This window comes from Saccopteryx bilineata, chromosome 5 (assembly GCF_036850765.1).
Source record: "Saccopteryx bilineata isolate mSacBil1 chromosome 5, mSacBil1_pri_phased_curated, whole genome shotgun sequence".
NCBI classification, from domain to species: Eukaryota; Metazoa; Chordata; class Mammalia; order Chiroptera; family Emballonuridae; genus Saccopteryx; species Saccopteryx bilineata.
In genome coordinates this window covers 205966040-205990532 of record NC_089494.1, presented here as the reverse complement: position 1 = coordinate 205990532, position 24493 = coordinate 205966040, and the positions used below count along the sequence as shown (strand labels likewise).

The window sequence follows — 24493 nt, the reverse complement described above, 5'->3', positions numbered from 1 at the left end:
GAAGCAATTTCCAAGATTACCTAAAAACCTTAGACTCATTTCCTGAAGCAGTAAAAAGGAACAATTTGGAGACGGAGAAAAACCTTACTAACCCCTAAGGCTGGAGCTCGGGGAGGAACTCAGCCTTGGTTTGGATTGAGAGAATCTAAAAGAAAGACATGACCTGAAAGGAGTACAACAACAAAATGTCAAGTTCCCTTCTGCATCTACAGAGCAAGAGAGCCACACAGTGCGAAAGGGAGGAGGAGAGCCGTGTCCTCTCAGTTACAACAGCCTCCCCTTGTGAATTGCGCACTCTTCTATAGAAACAAAACATCTTCCTGGGAATAGCTTTGTTGGTAGTTTTACTTTTCTCAGATCTATAGCATTAAAAAAAAATGCATTTCCATATTTTAGATCAATATTTCAAACAAGTTTTACTCCTGCTTGCCTTAGAGATTTAAAAAATGAACTCCAATTAGTGTTTTGATGGTGCTTATAAGTTACATGCTTGGCTTTGAAGATAAAAAATAGTGTACATGTGCTTACACGTTGTTTACGTTTTCCCACACACTCTGATATTGGCTATTTTCTAATTTAAAACATTGGCGTCAAAAATATTAAGTCACAGTGTATGTATATACCTAAATAACAGAGTTTCAGGATGGGAATAAAGCAGGAGGAGGGTCCAGTGATGAAATGCACTGGCTTTGCTGTTAGGCTCAAACACTCATTGTGTGGCTTTGCGCAAGTCACTAACTTTTTGAATCCTCGGTTTCTTCATTTATAAAATGAAAATTAAGTACGGTGTTATAAGTACAGTGCTTTCACAGCATCTAGCATAAAATATGGGTGTGATAACATGTATAACAGTGATTAAGAACATAGTCTCTGTAAGCAGGTATCCTGGGTTCAAATCTCAACTCAACTACTTGTTAATTTGCAAGTTACTTAACTTCTCAGTACATCTGTTTCTTCATCTGTAAATTGAGAATAATTATAGTGTTTATCTCATAGGGTTATTGTGAATATTTAAAAAGTTAAAATTCGTAAACATCTTAGAAAAGCTTTAGCTATTATTACTCTGAAATTGTGCTGTCCAATATGGTAGCTAAATATGGCTATTGAACTTTTTTTTTTTTTAATTTTTTTTCATTTTTCTGAAGCTGGAAACAGGGAGAGACAGTCAGACAGACTCCCGCATGCGCCTGACCGGGATCCACCCGGCACGCCCACCATGGGGCGACGCTCTGCCCACCAGGGGCGATGCTCTGCCCATCCTGGGCGTCGCCATGTTGCGACCAGAGCCACTCTAGCGCCTGAGGCAGAGGCCACAGAGCCATCCCCAGCGCCCAGGCCATCTTTGCTCCAATGGAGCCTTGGCCGCAGGAGGGGAAGAGAGAGAGAGGAAAGCGCGGCGGAGGGGTGGAGAAGCAAATGGGCGCTTCTCCTGTGTGCCCTGGCCGGAATCGAAACCGGGTCCTCCGCACGCTAGGCCAACGCTCTACCGCTGAGCCAACCGGCCAGGGCGGTTATTGAACTTTTGAAATGTGATTAGTCCTAATTGTGATATGCTTTAAGTGTAAAATACGTACCAAATTTTAAAACTTACTATAAAAAGAATGTAAAGTATCTTGATTTTTATAATACACATTGAACTAATAATATTACAAAAATACTGAGTTAAATTATTGAAATTAGTTTTACTTATTCCTTTTTTATTTTGGGTTTTTTTTATTTATTCATTTTAGAGGGGAGAGAGAGAAAGAGAGAGAGAGAGAGGGAGAGAGAAGGAGAGAGAGAGAGAGAGGGAGAGAGAAGGAGAGAGAGAGAGAGAGGGAGAGAGAAGGAGAGAGAGAGAGAGAGGGAGAGAGGAGAGAGAGAGAGAGAGAGAGAGAGAGAGAGAAGGGGGGAGCAGCAGGAAGCATCAACTTCCATATGTGCCTTGACCAGGCAAGCCCATGGTTTCAAAGGTGACCTCAGCATTCCAGGTTGATGCTTTATCCACTACACCACCACAGGTCAGGCTTTTTTGCTTTTTTAATGTAGCTACTAGAAAACTTTAATGTACATATGTGACTTGCATTGTATTTGTATTGGACATAACTATTCTAGGATATAGAAATCTTAAAGCAAGAAATTTATCAAAAAGAACCTTACCTTTTAGTTTAGTTAAAAATCTGGAATACTTTTGGTATGCTTTTCATCATAAAAAGAGAAATATTGCAGAAAAGAAAGGGAATCACAAAGTACTAAGCAAATGCACTTGAACTGCCAAAGAAGTGACTTCAATTTTAGATTGCATTGATTTTCCCAAAAAAAAAATAACTATGACTTTCTCCTCTGGAGTGTTTTTGTTTGTTTGGTTTACGATTATGTTTTAAGAGAGATATAGGCAATCAGGAGTGTATCCTTGGTAAGGCTTCTAGGAAAATGAAAAGTTCTCATCACCATGCCACAGAAGGGAGCCACTGTGGGTGGATAAGGACATGAACATACTCATCTAAATAAGAATATTTAAGAGGTATGATAGCTGTTGTCATTACCAGCATGTTTGCTGTATGAAAATGAAATTGACTCAAAGCGTTCAATTAGACCCAAGTTACAGAGAAAATGAGCCCAGCTTTAATACTATATGGAACACTTTTAACAATTAGAGTTGTCCAAAAATGGAATGAACTACCTTACAGAATATTCAAGAGTTTGTCACCAACAATGTAAGAAGGGAATTATAGAAAGGATTATACATCAATCAGGTAGATAGAAGACCTTCAAAAGCTTTTCAAACTCTGAAATTCCACAATTTTAAGGCTTTACTTACAACTAATTCTGGCAGAACTGCCAATTCATGCATTGTGACCAGCATAACTAGAGTTCCATGATTTTAATTAGCTTTTGCTTGTTTGTTTAAAAGATGTAATAATTCACTTGCGTTAGCTCAAGAAAATGGAACATATATCGTAGATAGGGATCTCACAAGACGCAGGGAGAGGACAGTGATACAGCAGACGACGGAAACTGTGACAGGAGCTGAAGCAGCATCTGCGGCCTTCCTCTCCGAGGCTGGTCAATCTCTCTCATCTTCGTGCTATCTCTGCATCTGCTGCCTTCCTCTCCGAGGCTGGTCAATCTCTCATCTTCGTGCTATCTCTGCCGTTCTCAGTGTTCTCGCTCCATTCTATTCTTGATACTACTGCCTGGCTGTTCTCACTGTTCTCCATTCTATTCTTGATACTGCCTGGCTTCATGTAACTCCACTCATGAATCATTTCTGCTTGCTAATTTCAGCTTGCCTTTCAAGGCTTCTCTAGCCTTGAACCTACTCCGTGACTTTATAGCTCGAATCCTCCTACAACAACAAAAATGTTGTCTTTTCTTTTTTTCCAGTTTTTCAGTTTTCCAGTTTCAGTTTCATGAGAACAATTATCCCAGCTTTTCTTTTTGAACCCTGATCACTGGTTACAGAATGGATGGGTTTTCTTTGGGCTAGATCGCTTCCACTGATCTAAATAGCTAGGGTCTGGGGACCTGGAGGCCTGGGGGCAGGTTATTTATGTGGGAGAAGGAAGTTTCTACCAGAAGCAGATGTGGGTGGGGCAGGAAATTATTGATATTTCTAGTGTCACCACTGAAATTTGGAGGTCATGGAGGTTAAACCTAGAAATTTGGGGATCCACTTAAGTTCATTTTATGTACGAGGAGGAGAAGAGCCTATTCAGAAGAGTCCGGTTTGGGGCTAATGATAAAAACATGAATTTTGTTCTAGGATGTGTTCTAGGATCCTGCTACATGAAGTGTGGCCCATGGACCAGCAGCATCAATATCACTTAGGAGCCTGTTAGAAATCAGAATCTAAAGCTCCCCTTGAGACCTACTCAATTAGAAACTACATTTTAATAAGATATCCAGGTGATTTGCATTCACAATGAAGTTTGAGAAGAATAGCTCTAGGATGAATTGATTTGGTTTAGTCCTTCTGAAAGTTACCAAAGGATTTTACCAGCAAGTTTCCAGCAGTGTGCTATAGGCATGTGAGAACCAAGTGTTAAGTTTTCAGAAATTTTGTGAGTTAGTTGATTTAGTGTTTGATAGCTTGAAATCAATTATGGTGTGAAAAATTATGCCATAGCAATTGGCAAATGCTACAGATTCATTTCTTTTGTACTGGGAGCCAGTTGTTAGACATTTACCAGCAATTCCACTGGACAATTCTATATCTCCCAATTCAATCTGGTATTCATATAGTCTCCTACAGGCTTTTGAACAGACCAGCTCATATATATATATGAGGGAGGACAGATCAAATGAGTTCCAATTCCTTCTAAACTTTCAACCTTATGACTAAGAAATCATTATTCTCTAAATAGTCATTTCTTTATGAAAAAACAATCTGAGTCTGAAGTAAACCCCCAGAAGGAAGGAAATCTAGGAATTGGTAATACTTAAAATCCAGATAGGCAGACAGGCAACTCACCTGGCTGACAGATGGATAGTTTTAGAGCTTAAATCCAGGTATGGAGTAGAAGTTTCTATATAGAGGAGGAGAGGATAAAAGTAGGTAGATTTTATTCTTAGAGATACCATGTAGGGAAATTCATGTTTTTATTGCCTATATTATATGGAACATTAAATTGTTAAACAAAATAACAACTCCTCCCAAGTTAATGGTAGGTAAGGATGCAAATATTTCATAGAATTATATAGGGAGTGGTATGTAAAGTGTGGTCCCATCAGCATCACCTAAAAACTTACTATAAATGCAAATTCACAGACCTGCCCAAGGGCTATCGGATCAGAAACTCTTTGAGCCAGCAATCTGAGTTTTGACAAGTCTTCTGGATGATTTTGGTGCACACTCCTGACATAGTCATCGAGTTCTTTATTTTTATCCAATAAGGAAATGCATTTTCAACTTGAACCCCAAATGAGAAGTGAATCTTCCTGCAATAAAGTTTTCAACATCAACTGGAAGACAGTTGAGAAAAGCAGAAAACATGGATTAAAGAACCACTGGGCTGGGCAAATACTTAAGAGTCTTTTATTAACCAAGCAGGCAGGAAGCTGGCATGTTGCCAAGACTCCTGGAAAGAACAAGCCTTCCTAGAAATCAACTGGGAAAAGTTGTTTTAAAGTGAATTTTGAGGAACTGCATAAACACAGTCTAATGTTTTTCTTCAAATACTAATAGAAGTTCTGATAAAAAGAAAGTAAAAGGAGGAAATGGGAAGGGAAAGAGACTTGCATGGGGCATGGGGAGATGATGCAAGGGGTAGAGGGTGTTATATTAAATGGGACACTTTAATTCTAAAAAGAAAGAAGGAAAGAAAGAAAGAAAGAAAGAAAGAAAGAAAGAAAGGAAGGAAAGTAGCACTCTAGCATATGTTGGGCTAAGAATAGTATGTATTACATTAAAAATAAGCAGGTATAGCAAAAAGGGATACTGAAACAGCTTATTCATTTTGTCCCTGGTTAAGAACTTTCAGTGGTTCCTTACTGTTGGGGAGATAAAATATATTATGCTCACTTTGTTAAAGATGGTGCTGCCCACATGGAAGCCTATTGCCCAGGTGATAATATTAGTTGCCCTTATTGCTTGGGATGGGTGTGATTATGTTAATATGTGTTGGGGGAGGGCTTTTGCGCCAAAAGGTTTTAAAGGGAGGAGAGATCACGTTGTTCTGGCGGGGGGGTGGGTGGGGGGGGGGGAAGAGTGATTACATTGTAGGAGAAGCCCACGTGGAGGAGGCCAGGAGAAGCAGCCAAGATGGTGGAGTGCTGAGGGAGAAGCCAGTTTGTGCAGAGAGATAGAGATGGGGAACAGAGGTGAGTAAGGCTGGTGAGCTAGAAACCTTTGATTCTAGGAAACTCTGATAAGTCAGTGGCTTTGGGAGCTCTGAATGGAATGGGAAGTGTTTTCCCACTATGTGTATTTCTTGCCTGCCGGGTACAAGCTAGGATTAAAGCTAATGGCCCACCAGTTCTTGGCTCCGTTGTTTCATTACTGTTTGTCTGAATCAAATGCAAACCTGCATGGGCTAGGCAGCTGTGATGGTGGCTATGGCTACTGGCTTTACACTTACTAAAGACAACATTTAACATTAAATGAGTATTTATTCTGCTCCAGCTCCTCTAGTAAATACCTTAATAAATTATCTCACTATTAGTGCTATATCACAAATGAGAAGTCCGAGGCTCAGAGAGGTATAGTAACTTACTTAAGGTGGCATGGCTAGTAAGTGATGATACTGGGATTCAAAACCAGGAAGTTTAGCTTCAGAACACCACTGTGCCTGACCAGGCATTGGCGCAGTGGATAGAGCGTTGGGCTCCAGATTCAAAAACCTCAGGTCGCCAGCTTGAGCATGGGCTCACCAGTTTGAGCATAGGATCATAGACTTGAGCCCAAAGGTCACTGGCTTGAGCAAGGGGTTACTCACTCTGCTGTAGCCCCCTGGTCAAGGCACATATGAGAAAGCAATCAATGAACAACTAAGATGCCACAACAAAAAATTGATGCTTATCATCTGTCTTTCTGTCTGACTGTCCCTCTCTCTGACTCTGTCAAAAAAAAAAAAAAAAAAAAAAGAAAAAAAAAAAGAACACCACTGTTTAACCAGAATGTGTTACTGTCTTCTTTCTTTCTCTTTCTTTCTTTCTTTCTTTCTTTCTTTCTTTCTTTCTTTCTTTCTTTCTTTCTTCCTTTTAAAAAAAATGATTTTTATTTATTGATTTTAGAGATAGTAGAGAGAGAAAGAAAGGTGAGGGAGAGAAGCAGGAAGCATCAACTCATAGTTGCTTCTTGCATGTTCCCTGACTGGGCAAGCCAAAGTTTTTGAACCAGTGACCTCAGCTTTCCAGGTCGATGCTTCATCCACTGTGCAACCACAGGTCAGGCTCTGACTGCCTCTTTTCAATGAGAACCTCACTATGTCTTAAATATTTAAAGGCTTGGGGTTCCCATTTCAGAGTGTGGATTTCTGTAGTTTTTATAAGTCTCAAGCTAAATAACTTCTTTATATATTGTTACATAAATATAACTGGACTGTGGACCCCACTTTTCTAAAGTCATCAAGTTCTGGTGCTTAGAGAGGGCAATTAGGTAAGCTGAGCCTCTATAGGACACTGCTTTAATAAGGCAACTACTATAAGCATACTGCATGAGTTCCAATAATGAATATTTAAATTCTCTTGTTTTAATAGGAGACAGATGAGGTCAACTCACTCTGGCTACAGAAAGGGAGGGATAAGAGTCTAAGGACCAGTACTTCAAATCTGGGTGCTTGTTTTTGTCTGAATGGATTTGGTGAACTTGCTCCAATGCTGGCATTTATCCTCAAATAAAATTCAGTTTTAAGTAACATAGCAGCAAGGTTGTTTTGCTTTTATTCACCAGATCTATGCATAGCCAGGCCCATGGCAGGCACTCACATACTTGTGAATAAAAGGAAGGGAAGGAATGAGGGAGAACGAGAAATTATAAAGATAAAAGTTTTTTGAATTATTTTTGAATAACAGCCATAAATGGGTGTAGAACATTTTTAGTAACCATTTAGGTGTTAACAAGACAGGAAAATAAATTAAAAATCTTATTCTTCATGAAGATAAGTGCAGTATATAAATATTAAGTAAAACATTTGTGAAATTCCTAACTTTGGTCCAGTCCAATTTCCTGTAGGCAGCTTCATGGAAGCAAGTTAATTTTGCAGGCTTGCTAGTTTAAGTAAGTCACTAATTCATGCATCCATATATTCATTTATTCAACAAACATTTATTGAAAGTCTCCTAATGTGCTAGGTACTATAGAATGTGCTGAAGTTAAAAAAATGATAAGATTTCTGCCCATAGTGAGCTCAGATTAATGGGGAAAACATATATTGTGGTCATGGTTGCACAACTCTGTGAAGGAATGTTTGAATTGTACAATTTAAATTGTTAAATTGTATGGTATGTAAATTAGATCTCAATAAAACTGCTTAAAAACAAACAAAACCAGATATAAGCCCTGGGTACTGTACGAAATCATGAAAAGATGACCATAACGCACTCAGCCTGGGAAGAGAGGAGGGAAGCTTCATCATTGAGAAAAGTCTGAGCTGAAATCTTAGAAAAAAAAGTTACCTAGGCGATATGGTACAAGATATTCCAAACAGAAGGGACATAATGAACAGCGTGGTAAGGAGTTACCCTGGGGGTAGGGGGTTGGAGAGGATGTTGCCAGGTGGTTTGAGGTTGGAGAGGTAGGTGGAGGCCAGGAGCAGCTCCAGAAGTCACAGGAGGATTTATTCAATCTGGGAAGTGATACAGTCTGAGACCAGATTTTAGATAAACCATACTGACAGCTGTGAGGTAATGGAAAGAATACTGATAATTTTTTTTTTCGATCAGAATAACCTGTGAGTAGATTTCAGGTCTGACATTAAAACTAGAAATGTTATATAAATTGTTAAGTATTATTATACAATTGATCCTAATGCCACAGTTAGCCAGCAGGGGCAAAAATGTAGTGCTGATTAATGTTAAAATTAACTTAAAACTTTACTGATTTTAAGCTGAGTTAAAAGTTAGTGATTGGAACAACCACCTTGGAGGATAGTGGAAAGCCTGGCGAATTCTTTCTTAAGTCTACAAGGCTAGAAATGTGGCAATGGTAGCTGGTGAGATTCTTCAGATTTTGTTTTTCCTGCTTTCCTGGGTACTTTCACAATTCATTAAAACAGTCGCCTTGAGTACACTTGCAGAATCAAAAAAGAAAGAGAAAAGAAAGTGGAAAATGGTTAGGTATCGCCAACAGGACCGTATTCTGCAAGAAGAGCAGATTTCCCTAAAGACGCTTAAACTGTCCTACCGGAACCCTGAAACACAGGGTCCTGGGCAGCACGGACGACCGATAGGAACACCGCCACGGGGCACCGGCGTCCAGCGTCCTCACAGGCAAGCAGAATCGGCACGAAAGCCTATTTTGGTTTCCGCCCCTTTCTTGCTCCGTGTAATCCCTTCCCCTTCCGCCAATTCCGGATGGGAACCCTTTCAAAATTTCATCCAAATTGAAACGTAGGACCAATTTCATCAACACAATCCGGAGTGGTCAATATGGCGGCAGCTGTCAGGTCCTTCGGCAGAGGTAAAGCAAGGGGTTGTGTGGGTTTGGCGGAAAAGACCTCTGGCGCGGAGTGTCCTGGCTGCAGCAGAGGGCAAGCCAGTGTCTCTGACGCACGGGTCTGCACTCGGGTTGGAAAAGCCTCTTCTTTTTGGGCTCTTAAGTTTTCCAGAGGGTCGCTACTATTGAAAGGCGATCTTATCAGCAGTTTCAGTACTTCCGGGAGCCGTCCCCCGTAGGAGTGGAAGGAGAGGGGGATGAACATCGACAGCCCTCCCACCACCCGTTGGGATTGAGACGAGGACCAGGGTGCTTTCTAGCTCTGACTGGAGGCCTGGGCTGGGGGCGGGGCGGGGCGGGGCGGGTGGAGGACACGAGAAGTGAGTTCTGATAAGGAGTGGTATATATATGTGGCTCACAACTGTAAACTTGAACGTTTGCAGAGTACTTGTTGGTGCTTTCGGAGTACTACATAGTTGCAGACGATCTTTTTTTTTTTTTTTTTTTAACCCAATGGCTATTAAACTTTCAAAGACGTCTACTTTGGATTAACATTTGTCTTTTGGCAGCTAATTGAGGTGTATTTCTTGGTAGCAACTCTTCTCAGCATTTAATAAGATCCAATTAAGGGCTAGGATGACAGCCCTTTTTTGGTACAATGCTTTTTAATTTTTGTTTTGTTCTGTATTTTCTTAGTACAGAGATATATATTATTTAATTAAGATAGATGTTTACGTGGAGGCAGCATCCAGCATGACCCCATGGATTTTACATGTTGCAAATATCCATATGTGCATGAATCTGTTTTTGGGGTGTTTATTGATTTATTACTTTGTCTTTCTAGTGCCAGTACCACAGTGTCTTTTTTTTTTTTTTTTTTTTTGTATTTTTCTGAAGCTGGAAACGGGGAGGCGGTCAGACAGACTCCCGCTTGCGCCCGACCGGGATCCACCCGGCACGCCCACCAGGGGGCGATGCTCTGCCCATCCGGGGCTTCGCTCTGTCATGACCAGAGCCACTCTACCGCCTGGGGCAGAGGCCAAGGAGCCACCCCCAGCACCCGGGCCATCTTTGCTCCAATGGAGCCTTGGCTGCGGGAGGGGAAGAGAGAGACAGAGAGGAAGGAGAGGGGAAGGGGTGGAGAAGCAGATGGGCGCTTCTCTGTGCCCTGGCTGGGAATCGAACCCTGGACTTACGCACGCCAGGCCGACGCTCTACCACTTAGCCAACCGGCCAGGGCGACAGTGTCTTAATTCCCATAGTTTTATCACAAGTCTTCATCTCTGGTAAGGTAGTTGCCTTTACTTTGTTCTTTCAGAAGTACCTTGAGCAACTTGGTGGATGAATTGTCCATTTTAAAAAATGAATAAAATTTAAATTATTTTTAAAATTCAAGATATATGTACATATTCTGTAATAAGAGCTAATATACTCTGAGCCTGTACTAGATTAAGTTAAAAACAAGTGAAGACAAATTGTTCAATTAGTTGTGTTTACTTGACTTTAGTTTCAGGAAATGAAATGTTTATTACTACACTTTTAAAGAATGGTTAGGTTAACAAAATATTGAATGTTTTTGTTTTTGAAAACACTAATTAAAATATAAAGAATATGAATGTAATTATTATTTAATATTAATATTTTATATGTTTTCTTCTTTCAAGTCTTGGTACATCAAAAGCATAGTCTTTCCAAGATGGCTTATGAGACACTTCTTTATACTTGTTCTACATGTGTTCATGTGCCCAACAGATATTTTGCTGCTGCCAGAAAGTAAGTATTTATTTATATATGTATATTAGTTGTTTCATTTGTTATTATTTAAAATTTTGATTCAAAAATATTATACTTGTTTCCATAAACAGATACAGGGACATGTAGTTGTAAAAGTCTTTCATCTCTACTTCTTTGACCTCATAGTTCTGAATGGAAGATATGATTTAGTATAATACTACTTAACATTTGTTGAACACTGACATTCAATTATGAATTTAGTCCCTACAGCAACCTTATGTGGAAGCTATTGTTATATCTCTTTTAGAGACAAAAAGCGAGGCACCAATAGATTATATAAACTGCCCAAGTTCACAGAGCTAATAAGTGTTGGCACTAGGATTTTGTGACATGATAAATACTTATGTTGGTCTCTGCCCCATTCCTGACACAGAGCTCCTAAAACCTTTGTAAATCTCCTAAGTGATAGGGTTGCTAGGAACATCTTTTGTTCTAATGTGGGGTCTTTGATCCATTTCCTGATACAGAGCTCCTAAAACCGCTTGTAATTTCCTGGGTGATAGCAGCACCTTTTTACTAATAAAGCAACCCTTGATGGGCTCCTGGATTGTGGCTGGTGACCAAAAACACTAAACCACGTTTAGAAGCTTGGAACTTTTAGCCCTACTCTCTGTCCTCTAGGGAGGGGAGAAGGCCTAGAGGTTGAGTTCATAATTGATCACGCCTGTATGATGAAGCCTCCATAAAAATCTCTTGAGTGCGGAGGGGACCAGAGAAGTTCTGGGTTGGTGGACTCAATCTGTGTGTCAGAGGGTGATGCTCCCACACCCAATGAGGACAGAAACTCTTGTGTTCCAGACCCTCTGGATCTCACCGTATGTACATACCTATTTCTCTAGCTGTTCATCTGTATCCTTTATCATATCCTTTATTATATAGTAAACTGGTAAATGTTAAATAAGTGTTTCTCTGAGTTCTAGCCATTCTAGCATATTATACAACCTGAGGAGTGGGTTGTGGTACACCCTGAGTTACAGCCTATTGGTCAGAAGTACTGAAGAATTTTTCATTGTTGCCAATTTTATAGGTAATAAATGGTATCATCGTGGTTTTAACTTACCTTTTTTTTTTTTATTGAGGTTGTATATCTTTTCATATGTTTAAGAACCATTTTAATTTTTCTTTACTGTGAATTTTCTGCTCATGTCCTATTCCCATTTGTTTGTTGATTAGTAGGAGCTCTCTCTATATATATTATGAATTTGCACACATCTGCCCTATAACTTTAATATGGTTTAACTGTTACAGTAGAGGAATGGACCAAGTGCTGTGGGATCACAGATGAAAGGTCAGTTAACTCTACCTGGGAGAGAGTAGTGCAAGAAGTAGTTGAGCTGGGTCTTGAAGGAATTTTGCAGGGGAATTTGAGAAAAGTGTTTCAGTGCTATAAGAGCATGAAAATAAATGATATGCATGTGATACAGTCTGATATGATTTGAATACAGGATAAAGAAAGAGGTGGTGGAATGTAACTATATAGAAAGGAGGCTTCCTATGAGTATGAATAATATCTGGATTTTCTTTTGTTGAGAAATTGGAGAGGTATTAGTTATGCCAGTTTACATCTCTACCCAGCAGTGGGTGAGAGTGCCCACCTTTTTCATATTCCTATCTACCCTGGATATCATCAGTCATTATTTATGTTTCTTCAGTGTATATCTAATATATATATTTTCCCCATGTTTCTATTTTTTTTTTCTGCTTTGTTAAAGTATTTGCTTATTAGGGATATTAATTACTTTGAGAATATTTTATTTTTAAATGTTTTCTTTTATCCTGTAGAAAATTTTCATTTTATATCTTCTTCAAATTCTATTCTAGTACAACTTTTTTTTTTTTTTTGAGAGAGAGAGACAGACAGGAAGGGAGAGAGATGGAAAGCATCAACTTGGTTGTGGTACCTTAGTTGTTCATTGATTGCTTTCTCATATGTGCTTTGACCGAGGTGAGGAGGCTATAGCTGAGTCAGTGACCCCTTGCTCAAGCCAAGAGACTTTGGGCTTCAAGCCAGCGACCTTGGGCTTCAAGCTAGCGACATTTGGGCTCAAGCCAGCGACCATGAGGTCATGAGCTCGTGCTCAAGCTGGATGAGCCAGTGCTCACGCCAGTGATCTCAGTTTTGGAACCTGCGTCCTCAGTGTCCCAGGCTGACACTATCCACTGTACCATTTTTGAAAAATACAACTCAAGTACAACTTTTGAAAAAAATTCACAAACCTAAAAAGCATAGTATAAAAACTATGTATACTTAAAAAAATGAAAAATGATTAGCAATATTTTATGCCTAACAATCAGTTATTCAGTAGTTTGAACAGAATTATAATATTTATAATTTTATTTTATTTATTTACTTATTTATTTTTTTTGTATTTTTCTGAAGCTGGAAACGGGGAGAGACAGTCAGACAGATTCCCGCATGTGCCCGACTGGGATCCACCCAGCACGCCCACCAGGGGCAACGCTCTGCCCACCAGGGGACAATGCTCTGTCCCTCCGGGGCGTCGCTCTGCCACAACCAGAGCCACTCTAGCGCCTGGGGCAGAGGCCAAGGAGCCATCCCCAGCGCCCGGGCCATCTTTGCTCCAATGGAGCCTCGGCTGCGGGAGGGGAAGAGAGAGACAGAGAGGAAGGAGGGGGGAGGAGTGGAGAAGCAAATGGGTGCTTCTCCTATGTGCCCTGGCTGGGAATTGAACCCGGGTCCCCCCTCACGCCAGGCCGACACTCTACCGCTGAGCCAACCGTCCAGGGCCAATATTCATAATTTTAGTTGTGGTTTTGTTTTAATCTCCTGACTTTATAATGTACTAAAAGATAGTTTTTTTGTGGCTAATTTATTTTTTATCAGGATCTGAGACAGAGTAGAGGAGATTGCGCTTGCTTTTTTCTCTTTTCTCTTGTCATTCTGAATGTCCTTGCTCCTCTATGTATGTGCAAACATATACACCCATGGTTTGCCAATGGCAGACCCTGTTTTAAAAAGGCCACTGTGTTAGCCCTGGCCAGTTAACTCAGTTGGTCAGAGGATTGTCCTGGAACACCAAGGTTGTGTGTTCAATCCCCAGTCAGGGCACTTACTGAAAGCAAGTAATGAACGCACAACTAAGTAGAACAACAAATAAATGGTTCTTTCTCTCTGCCTTCCCCTATCTAAAATCAATCAATCAAAAAAGAAAGAAAAAGGCCACTTTGTCATCTCTGACTCTGGTTCTGTTTCTCTCTTGACAGTAGCTTATTTTTCTTCTTCAAGTATTTAAAAATTTTTTATGGTCTGCCAGATATTTTGCAAAGAACAGCCAAGACTGAAGTACGTAGTATTTATGCCTGGAAATGCACATACCTCTTCTGTCATAGCCTTGAGTCAATCTAGTCAGGTGGTTTTACTGTTGCTATGGTTACCATCAGCTTCAGATTTCTGTTCTGTCACTTTGTGCTTTGGGTGAGGGCTGGGCTGCTGGAAGGTTTTTCTCAGTGTTCCTGGTCCCTGATCAGTTTTCTGCCTGTGCAGCTGTTTGGGCGGAGGGGGTGTCTCTCCATGCTCTTCCCCTCCTCTGATAGTGAACTGCTGTTGCTTATTACACAGCTTGATAAACTGGTGATAGGTGTGTGAGGGATTCTCTTTCAAATCCAGCCTCCATCTTAAGTAGACCCAGTGTAGTTAGATTTTGAGGATGGGATATCCTTAATATGTATTTCTGCCCCTTCTCCCCATGGTATATATCTGTTGCAGGTCTTGTGCAACAGTATGTGGGCCCTTCCTCAACTTCATTGATAGCGGATACTGCATGCAGGATTGTTTCCTGCCCTACTCCCAAGGGTGGAGGTTTCAGTGTTTTCTTCTTCTTTCCCTACACAGAATGGGTGTTTACCTGTGCCCTAGAGGTTTCATGGTTACCTGCTTTTCTGGCAGCAGTGGCTGATCTCTTTGCCAGCACCCTGAAGGGAGGATTTCTAGTCTCCTGGCCGGCTCCCGTATTTCCCAGGAGTATTTGGTGCAGGTCTGTGGAAAGGCCCTGCTAACCGAGAGGGAACTCTCCTTGTGTTTGGATCTCTGGCGGGGTTTACTGTCACATTAGCTCTTAAAATTTTAGCCTGACCTGTGGTGGCGCAGTGGATAAAGCATCGACCTGGAAATGCTGAGGTCGCCGGTTCGAAACCCTGGGCTTGCCTGGTCAAAGCACATATGGGAGTTGATGCTTCCAGCTCCTCCCCCCCTTCTCTCTCTCTGTCTCTCCCTCTCCTCTCTAAAATGAATAAATTAAAAAAAAATTAAAAAAACAAACAAAAATTTTAGCTATTTCCTCCCTCCCCTTACTTGCTTTCCTTTCTCTCTTACTCTGCTACAGATGAGACTTGCCCTGGTGGCAAGCATGTGGAATGGGGGTGGAGGGTGGGGGTTGATTGCTTGGATTTCAGGCTACTCAGTTGCCCTGTGGTCTCAGCTCAGTGTCAGGTTCAAGAAAAGTTGTGATTTTTATTTGACGCTTTCTTATTGTTAAAGCTCTTTCCAGCTCTTGTTTTTTTATTTTCACTTATATATATTATGACTGGGCTTTATTCTGTCATTTTACATTGTAAGTGGAAGCAGAACTTCTGCATTTAGTGTAATGAATAAACCAGCATCAGAAACATTAGTGAATTTACGTAATTTACACTGAGAAATACGAATTCCAGGCATTTGCATCTCATTAATTGTTACATGCCCTAGGCATGGTCTCTTAGGTCTTGTTTAGTTCAGTTTGACAGAGGTTGTATGCATCCCTCTCCCACAGCCATTCTTCAAAGTAAATGGTTTCTTTAGTCTTCAAAGGACTTGGATCTCTGGGTCTTCAAAAGGTCATGAAATGAGATTTATTATATCACTGATTTTTTTCTTATGTTTTATTTGGGTGTGGCTGTGGAATTATTTTTCCTTTCATGCTTTTGGAGTTCGGGGACAGATGAGGCAGGGAGAAAGTTATTACCTCAGTGCAGTCTCTTTTACTCATTTAATTAGTGTGGTTTAGTTACCCAGGTAACTGCAGCTCAGTTCTGTTTGTTCTCTTTGATTCAGACTGCCAGGTGTTTCTCCCTCATTTTCCAAAAATACCTTTCCTTTCTAGTATGATTTATTTTAGGCTCTGAGAATTATAGTATTTAAGCTCTCCTGATATGGCCTTACATAATTACATTAACAAAGTTTTCTGGATGTAATTCTATGACTAAAGACAGACATGTTTTTGAGGGTCATGGAAAATAGGTAGTGGGCCTATGAAATTAATTATTATTGATAGATTTTGTTCAAGTGCAGTTTTTTGTTTTTGGAAGAAGGTGTTTTCCTTAGAATCCTGTTTGATCTGTGTTATAATGATTTAATCTTTTTTTTTTTTAACTAAAGCAATGCTCCAATTGTAACTTAATATTTTCACTGAATCACCTCAGTATGTGTTTTGTGAAACACAGTCCAAAGTATAAGTAAGTAAATTGTTGTATATCCAACTCAGTTGCCATGTATCAGACTTTTATAGTGTTTGGCAAATATTTATTAATTTAAAATCATTTCAGCCCCTGGGAATTTTATATTAATTGTAGATTAAGTGGACAGTTTTAGCCATGATTAAAAATTGGTGAAATCAGCATTTATGTAAAGTAAACCTGTAGATTATAGCTAGGACTCATTCATTTTATTTTAGGTAGAGAATTTACTACTGGAACAGGTTCTCTAGGCTCCTTCTTCTGCTGCCTTCACTGCTCTTTTACTAAATATAAAATAAAAATGTGATCTCTCCAGTTTGGAAGGTTTCAGAATTTTGTGGAGTACTTCCTATGTAGCTGGGGCTTGTTGCATTCATCTGCTTGAGCTACTGCTTGGACTTGTTGTCAGTCCAGGATGAGCATTGGCATGAGAAGCTGTTCTGTTAAATTGCTCATTAGCTGAGAGAATATTAGTTTTAATTGTGGTAATGAAGTTTCGTTGAGTGCTAACTGTGAGAGTAGAATTATACTTTGGATGGTTTTTGAGGTCCTTTTTAAAAATACTATTTTGTTGTCCTCCACTACTTTCACATAAATTTTATAGAACCTCATTAATTTTCTGTTGCTGCCATAACAAATTACTACAAATGTTACAGATTTCACTGGGCTAAAGTTAAGGTGTTGGGAGCGCTTCATTCTTTTCTAGAGGCTCTAGGGAAGAGTGTTTCCTTGCCATTTCCAGCTTTAAAAGGCCACCTGCATTCTTTTGGCCCGTGGCCTCCCTTCCTCCCTTCCCTTCCTCCATCTTCAAAGCGAGGAACTGCAAATTGAATCCCTTTTCATGCTTGAATTTTCCTGTCTTTTCCCATTTCAGTCAGATGCAGATGGAAAGGGGAACAGTTTCTCTGCTTTCAGGAATTCGGTGTGATTGTATTGGGCTCGCCTGGATAATTCAGGATACTCCATTTTGATGTCTTTAACTTCAGTCACACCTGCAAAATCCTTTTTGCCATGAAGGTATGGACATCTTTGGGAAGTAGTTATTCTGCCTACCACGGAACCCAAAAATATTTATAGAATATTACCTCATTTTTATTTTTCAGAGACAGAGAGAGAGAGTCAGAGAGAGGGATGGATAGGGACAGACAGACAGGAACAGAGAGAAATGAGAAGCATCAATCATTAGTTTTTCGTTGTGACACCTTAGTTGTTCATTGATTGCTTTCTCATATGTGCCTTGACCGTGGGCCTTCAGCAGACTGAGTGACCCCTTGCTCAAACCAGCGACCTTGGGTCCAAGCTGGTGAGCTTTGCTCAAACCAGATGAGCCCGCACTCAAGCTGGCAACCTCGGGGTCTCAAACCTGGGTCCTCCGCATCCCAGTCCGATGCTTTATCCACTGCAGCACCACCTGGTCAGGCTTACCTCACTAATTTAAAACTTTTATGGTTAAAAGATTACAGGTGTGGTTTGAATTAATGCTGAGAAAATATAGCAGCTCTAGTTCTGTTACCTTAACTTCAAACTCTTAACTGCAGTTACCTGTTGAACATATTTTCTTAGCTATTTTGTAAGCACCCTGTTACCTTTTTTAATATATCAAACCACCCCACAATTTCTGGTCATTGCCTATACATCTGTGGGTCAGCTAATCTAAAACTAGGTTGGGATGTATATCTCTGATGACCTTCACTGGGCAAGGTGTGTGCCTGTGTGTAGGCAGGTCAGGTGAGAATGTCTAATCCAGCCTGGGGCTCTGTGGGGGCAGCTGTTTCACATCTCATCTTCTCACCTTTGGGTTAGCCCAGGCATGTTCTTATGGAAATGTCAGAAATACAAACCTGTCAGTAGAAACAATGAAGCCACTTGTAACCTAAGCCTAGAGCAGATAAACTGTCACTTTTGCTTTTCTTCCTTGGCAAATTAGTCACATGGCCAAATCAAGGTACTAGGAAATATACTTCACCTCTTTAAATGGGAGGAACTTAGCAAAGGGACTTGAATGGAGAAAGGGGTGTAAACAAAAGTATAAATGGAGCCACTATAAAAGAGTTGGAGCTGCAATCCCAGAGGAACTAGTCTTGCAGGTGTACTCCTCAGACCTTTGGAATGTTAGAACTTGGCAGAAGAACTTTGGACTGAGTCTAAAGCAACGTTGCATCCCAAACAACTGTTTGCAAAGATAACAAGAAAGCAGATAATATAGCTATGACTATTTGGATTTCTGCCTGGGTCAGTTTTTCCAGAATAACTATTTGTTTGGTTCTCAAATGTTTGCTGCCTCTCTCTTACTTTGACCTCTTATTTTCAGTTGAATAGGATAAAGAATTGGGGCCACTGATGCAACGAACCCCACACTCAGTTTTGTAATGCCCCAAACTGAACTCATCTCGTGACGACCTTCCTATTTTGCTTTATTCCTGATCTTAGTTAATGATATTACTCTACTCTTTGTCATCCAAACCAGAAATCTAGGCAGTATTCTAGAATCTTCTCTTTCCCTTCTTCCTATATTCAGTATTTACCTTGTAAATATCTTTCTAAGCTCTCATCTCCTCTAGCCTGTTTACCCTCAATGTTCTGGTTCAGGCTGTTATATCTCCTTAAGAAGAAAGGGAAGAAATAGTCTTTTACCTCCATCTAGCTTCCTTCAGATTCATCCTTTATATTGCAGCTGGAATAATACTCTACTTGGAATATACAATAGATGTCACTCCTGCTCAGTGGCTTCTCATTGCCTCTAGGGGATACCCTCTTTGATCGAGATTCACCGACTTCATCTTTTGCTGTTTTCTGTCTTTTGCTTTACTCTTTAGTTCATGTGTCAGTAAAATATGACCAGTGGTCAAAATATCTGGTCCATAATCTATTTTAGTATGAGCTAAGAGTAGTGTCACATTTTTAAATGACTGGAAAAAATAAAAAGAGCGGTTTTGTGACACATGAAAATTAGGAAATTTAAACCAGTGTTTATAAAGTTTTATTGGAACACAGCTATGCTCATTGATTTTTGTGTATGTCTGCTTTTATATTACAACAGCAGAGTTGAGTCACTGAGACAAGAGACCATAAAATACTTGTGTTGGGCAGATAAAATGTATTATGCTTACTTTGTTAAAGATGACGCTGCCCATGAGGAGGCCGTTCCCCAGGTGATATTAATGTGTGTTTGGGGTGGGCTGTGGGCAGGCAGAATCCTTGTAGCCTGGGGCTTGGTTTTGGGATTAAGCCTTTCCCACCCTTTTTGATGTGGGGTGGTACAATCTCATCATGTCTCTGATAAGTGACTTTGTATTAGAGACTTCCCTATTTTGTATATTGGATTAAAGGTTTTGATTTCTACACTATAAAATGGGGGCAGAACAGGAGCTTGCTCTCTTTGGTTCCTGAGATTATCATTAGAGGAGAGAGCAGAGAGGAGAGCAGAAAGAGACCATGTGGCCAGGAGAAGCAGCCAAGATGGCGGAAGGTTGAGTGAGAAGCCAGTTAGTGCAGAGTTTGTGCAGAGAGAAGGAAGAAGATGGGGAACAGAGGTGAATAAGTCTGGTGAGCTAGAAACCTCAGATAAGTCATTAGCTTTGTGAGCACTGAATGTGAGTGGGTTTTGGAGCCCAGTGTGTGTTTTTACTTGCCTGCCGGGTGCAAGCTAGGATTAAGGTAATGGCCCACCAGTTTTTGGCTCCATTGTTTCTTTACCGACTGTCCAAATCCAATGCGAACCTGCATGAGCCGGCAGCTGTGATGGTGGCCGTGGATACTGGCTTTACAACTTGCTACCTGGTCCTTTACAGAAAAAGTTTGCCAACACCTGCTCTAGTCAGGTAGAACTTATAATAAATAGTTTTACTTGTGTACTATTTTATTTCATGCTTTGATACTTAATTTTTTAATGTCCCACCAAACATAATTCTTCATTGATAGTAAAATCTAAAGGCTTCATTTTGTTAAATAAGTAAATAAATAAATAATAGTTATAACAAACAAAGGTTAAAATATGAATAACTTTTTATCCAAAAATGATCGCAAAAGATTAATCTCTTACAAATATAAACACTCACTCTTGATAAAATTATCCAAATGAGCAAAAGACTGCAATACACGCATGTGCTGAAAAGAACTTCAGTCTGTTTGTTGGAAAAGCAATACAGTACTTCATATAATGAAGGCACAAGAATCATGGGAGTTGAGAGCAACACCATTGCAAAATGTTCTAGATGAAGGCAATTCTAGAAGAAAATGAAGCATGAGAAATATTCATGTGAAATACCTAAAAGCCACAGTGATATGACTTGGGGTGGTAACTTTTCTCCCCATTTCATCAAAAGGCACATATCTAACACGTCTGTTTCTAAAACCAAATGCTTTCCACGCTAGCCCAGAAAGCACAGTGAGAGTGCTTTCACAGCTGGCTCCCTACCTAAAACTGCCAGAGCTAGGAAGGTTTTACCTTCCACATGCAGTGCTGAAACCTGTACAAATGTGCAGCCATCATACGCAATTCATTTGCTCCCCAGTCACTGTTCTCAGGGGCCAGCAAACAGCTCAGGAAGCAGGCATTAGAGTCCCTCTGGCCTGAACTCATACCCTGCTATATAATATTGGACAAGTCACTTGATTCTTAGTTGTTTTTTTTTTAATTTGCAAATTAAATTTAATGAGGTTACATTGGTCTATAAGAACACATGGGTTTCAGGTAAACATCTCTATAGTATTTAAACTGTTGATTGTGTTGTGTGTCCATCACCCAAAGTCAAATCATTTTCCGTCACCATATATTTGTCCCTCTTTACACCCCTCCCCCCCATTCACCTCCCTTCTAATAGCTCCCTTTGTGTATCATTCTATTTCATGCCTCAACACTTTTATTATGTTGTTTCTTTGCCTGGCAATTTTTTTTTAAGAATAGCGTTACGTATTGAGAGATACTTTACGTATACAGTTCACTCATTTAAAATGTACGGTTCACTGGTTTGTAGTGTATTCACAGAGTTGTGCAAACCATCACCACAGTCAATTTTAGAACATTTTCATTACCTTCTAAAACAGGGGTCGGGAACCTATGGCTCATGAGCCAGATGTGGCTCTTCTGATGGCTGCATCTGGCTTGCAGACAGATCTTTAAAATGTTAAAAATATAAAACATTCTCATGTATTACAATCCATTCATTTTCTACTGCTCATGTTCATGGTTGCGGATGGCTGGAGCCGATCACAGCTGTCCTCCAGGACAACACCACATTTTTATTGGATAATGCATAAGGTACACAGGTCATTGTATGGCTCTCATGGAATTACATTTTAAAATATGTGGCGTTCATGGCTCTCTCAGCCAAAAAGGTTCCTGACCCCTGTTCTAAAAACACTCCATGCTCATTAGCAGTCACTCCACATTTCCCTAATCCCCTCCCCTCAACCCTAGACAACCACTAAATCTATTTTTATCTCTAGATTTGCACATTCTTTACATACCATATAAATGGGATCATAGATTATGTGGTGTTTTGTGAGTGATATCTTTCACTTAGTGTATTGTTTTAAAGTTTATACATATTGTAGCAGGTATCAGTATTTCATTCTTTTTCATTGATGATTAATATATGGATATAACACATTTTATGTATCTGTGAGATGATGAACATCTGGTTTTTTCTTTTTTACTTTTTATTTTTTCACTTTCTGACTATAATGAGCAATGCTGTTACGAACAATTGTGTACAAGTTTCTGTGTGGTCATGCATTTTCATTTCTCTTAGGTATATATATCCCTGGGCCAATTCTTTATCCTTCAAGAATTGACTTTGGGGTTATCTCTTCTAGATCCCTTTCCTAGCCTCCTAGGTGGATTAAATGTTTATTCCCTATGGCTCAAATCACACTGTAGTACTTAACACATCGTATTGAAATGATCTGTTTGCTTATTTATTTCTCTGTACCTCTAAGTTTCTGGAGAGCAGCATCAATGCCTTATTTGACTTTGAATAACTGCAAACAGTACAAGAATTCACTTAATATTTGTTCAGCTAGAAAAACTGGAAAGGAGTCTGTGCTTTTGAATTAAAATAAACTTTATCTTTTGTTATTTTTTTCTGTCTTACTTATAGAGGTTTTTTTTAAAAAGTCTTTAGAATATGTATTGAGACCTGTGGTGGCGCAGTGGGATAAAGCGTCGACCTGGAACACTGAGGTTGCCGGTTCGAAACCCTGGGCTTGCCTGGTCAAGGCACATATGGGAGTTGATGCTTCCTGCTCCTCCCCCTTCTCTCTCTCTCCCCTCTCTCTAAAAATCAATTAAAAAAAAAAAAAAAAGAATATGTATTGAGATAACTGATTTTGAATTTATCTTTTTACAAGGCCTGAAAAGAAAATGAAAAAGGGTACCAAAGAAAAAGCATCACAAGAAAAAAAAGATGAGATAGAAAAAATAAAGTCATATCCCTTTATGGAAGGCGAACCTGAGGATGATGTCTACTTAAAACGCTTATATCCAAGGCAAATATACGAGGTGGAGAAAGCTGTTCATTTACTTAAAAAATTTCAAATTCTGGACTTTACAAATCCAAAGCAGGGTGTTTATCTTGATTTGACTTTGGATATGGCCCAGGGGAAGAAGGTATGTATAATTTATTTATTAACAGTGGCTGAATAAATTGTCCTATCTTAGTTTTTCTAAACTCTTGCCTTTTATAATAATTTTTAGAAAAACTTACGCTCTTTTTGTACGTCAGCATGAAAAATGTGTTTATTTTTTAGCTTTCAAATATAAAATGAAATGTCAAGCAACTATACATGTCATGTATAGTTGAATATATATTTCCTATTCAGCAGAAAATCCTTGGTATAAATTTCAACAAAAATATTATTAAAATTAGTCGAGGTATTACTGTAATTTTGAAAAATTGCTTAAGCTGCCTGTATGTCATGGTCTGTCTCTGTAAATGAGGGTTTTGGGTTAGCTCAGTGGCCTCAGATATTTCCTTTGAATGCTTAGAGTGCCGGGCTGAGACCGAGTTTGCATGGTGGGGTACCAAACCCCTCACTTGCTTCAATCAGAACCTTCCTGTTGATCTGTTTGTATGTTGCACTTCCATGCCAGACTTTTGCTTATAAAACTCTAAAAGTAGGAAAAACACTAGATTAGATAGAATTGATGTTCATTATAGCTCTGAATTTTGTAAGCTTCTCTTAAGAAATATACTGTATTTTCTTGTGTATAAGACGCTTCCAGGTATAAGACGCACCTTAATTTTGGGGCCTGAAATTTGAAAAAATGTGTATTACATAAAGTTATTGAATTCAAGTTACATTCATCATAAAATTCATACAACTCGCCCTGGCCGGTTGGCTCAGCGGTAGAGCGTCGGCCTAGCGTGTGGAGGACCCGGGTTCGATTCCCGACCAGGGCACACAGGAGAAGCGCCCATTTGCTTCTCCACCCCTCCGCCGCGCTTTCCTCTCTGTCTCTCTCTTCCCCTCCCGCAGCCGAGGCTCCATTGGAGCAAACATGGCCCGGGCGCTGGGGATGGCTCTGTGGCCTCTGCCTCAGGCGCTAGAGTGGCTCTGGTCGCAACATGGCGACGCCCAGGATGGGCAGAGCATTGCCCCCTGGTGGGCAGAGCGTCGCCCCACGGTGGGCGTGCTGGGTGGATCCCGGTCGGGCGCATGCGGGAGTCTGTCTGACTGTCTCTCCCTGTTTCCAGCTTCAGAAAAATACAAAAAAAAAAAAAAATTCGTACAACTCATCAAGTGTGAAAAGTCAGGAAATGCAAGTAAAGAAACTACAACCATTGTATAAGACGCACCCAGTTTTTAGACCCCACAGTTTTTGAAAATATGTGCATCTTATACATAGGGAAATGTAATTTTCTTGGCACTGCTGATTAAATTTTTATTCTCAGAGTGTCTTTATAATTGAACATGTAGGAGAAGGCAGGATAGTAGTGCTTAAGAGCTTGGGCTCTGGAGTCAAAGTACGGTGCAGGCCAGCATCCCTATGTCACTGCTTAGTTCCTCTTTGAGCTTGGGCTTCTGGTGTAACCTCTTCAAATCGCTCTTTTTTTTCGTGTCTTTAAAAAAGGAGATGAAATGCTTAGTTCATGTAGTCATAGCAAAGATTGAATGAGATAATGCATGTGAAGGACTTGGCAGGTGTTTAATAGTAGCAGTCAACATATA

At 40.0% G+C, this 24493-nt stretch overlaps 1 protein-coding gene across 2 annotated transcripts in view; it reads left to right on the top strand.

The window, feature by feature from the left end:
• Positions 1-8890: 8890 nt before the first annotated feature.
• Positions 8891-24493, top strand: part of MRPL1 (mitochondrial ribosomal protein L1) — a 68466-nt gene continuing 52863 nt past the window's right edge. Inside the window, exons 1-3 of one of the 2 annotated variants that reach the window (XM_066279587.1) lie at positions 8891-9100; positions 10741-10849; positions 22673-22931. In XM_066279587.1, the coding sequence (XP_066135684.1) occupies positions 9070-9100; positions 10741-10849; positions 22673-22931 (399 nt within the window). In that variant the 5' untranslated portion in view covers positions 8891-9069. The remainder of the gene's footprint in view (positions 9101-10740; positions 10850-22672; positions 22932-24493) is intronic. The other variant, XM_066279586.1, reaches the window with a different exon arrangement.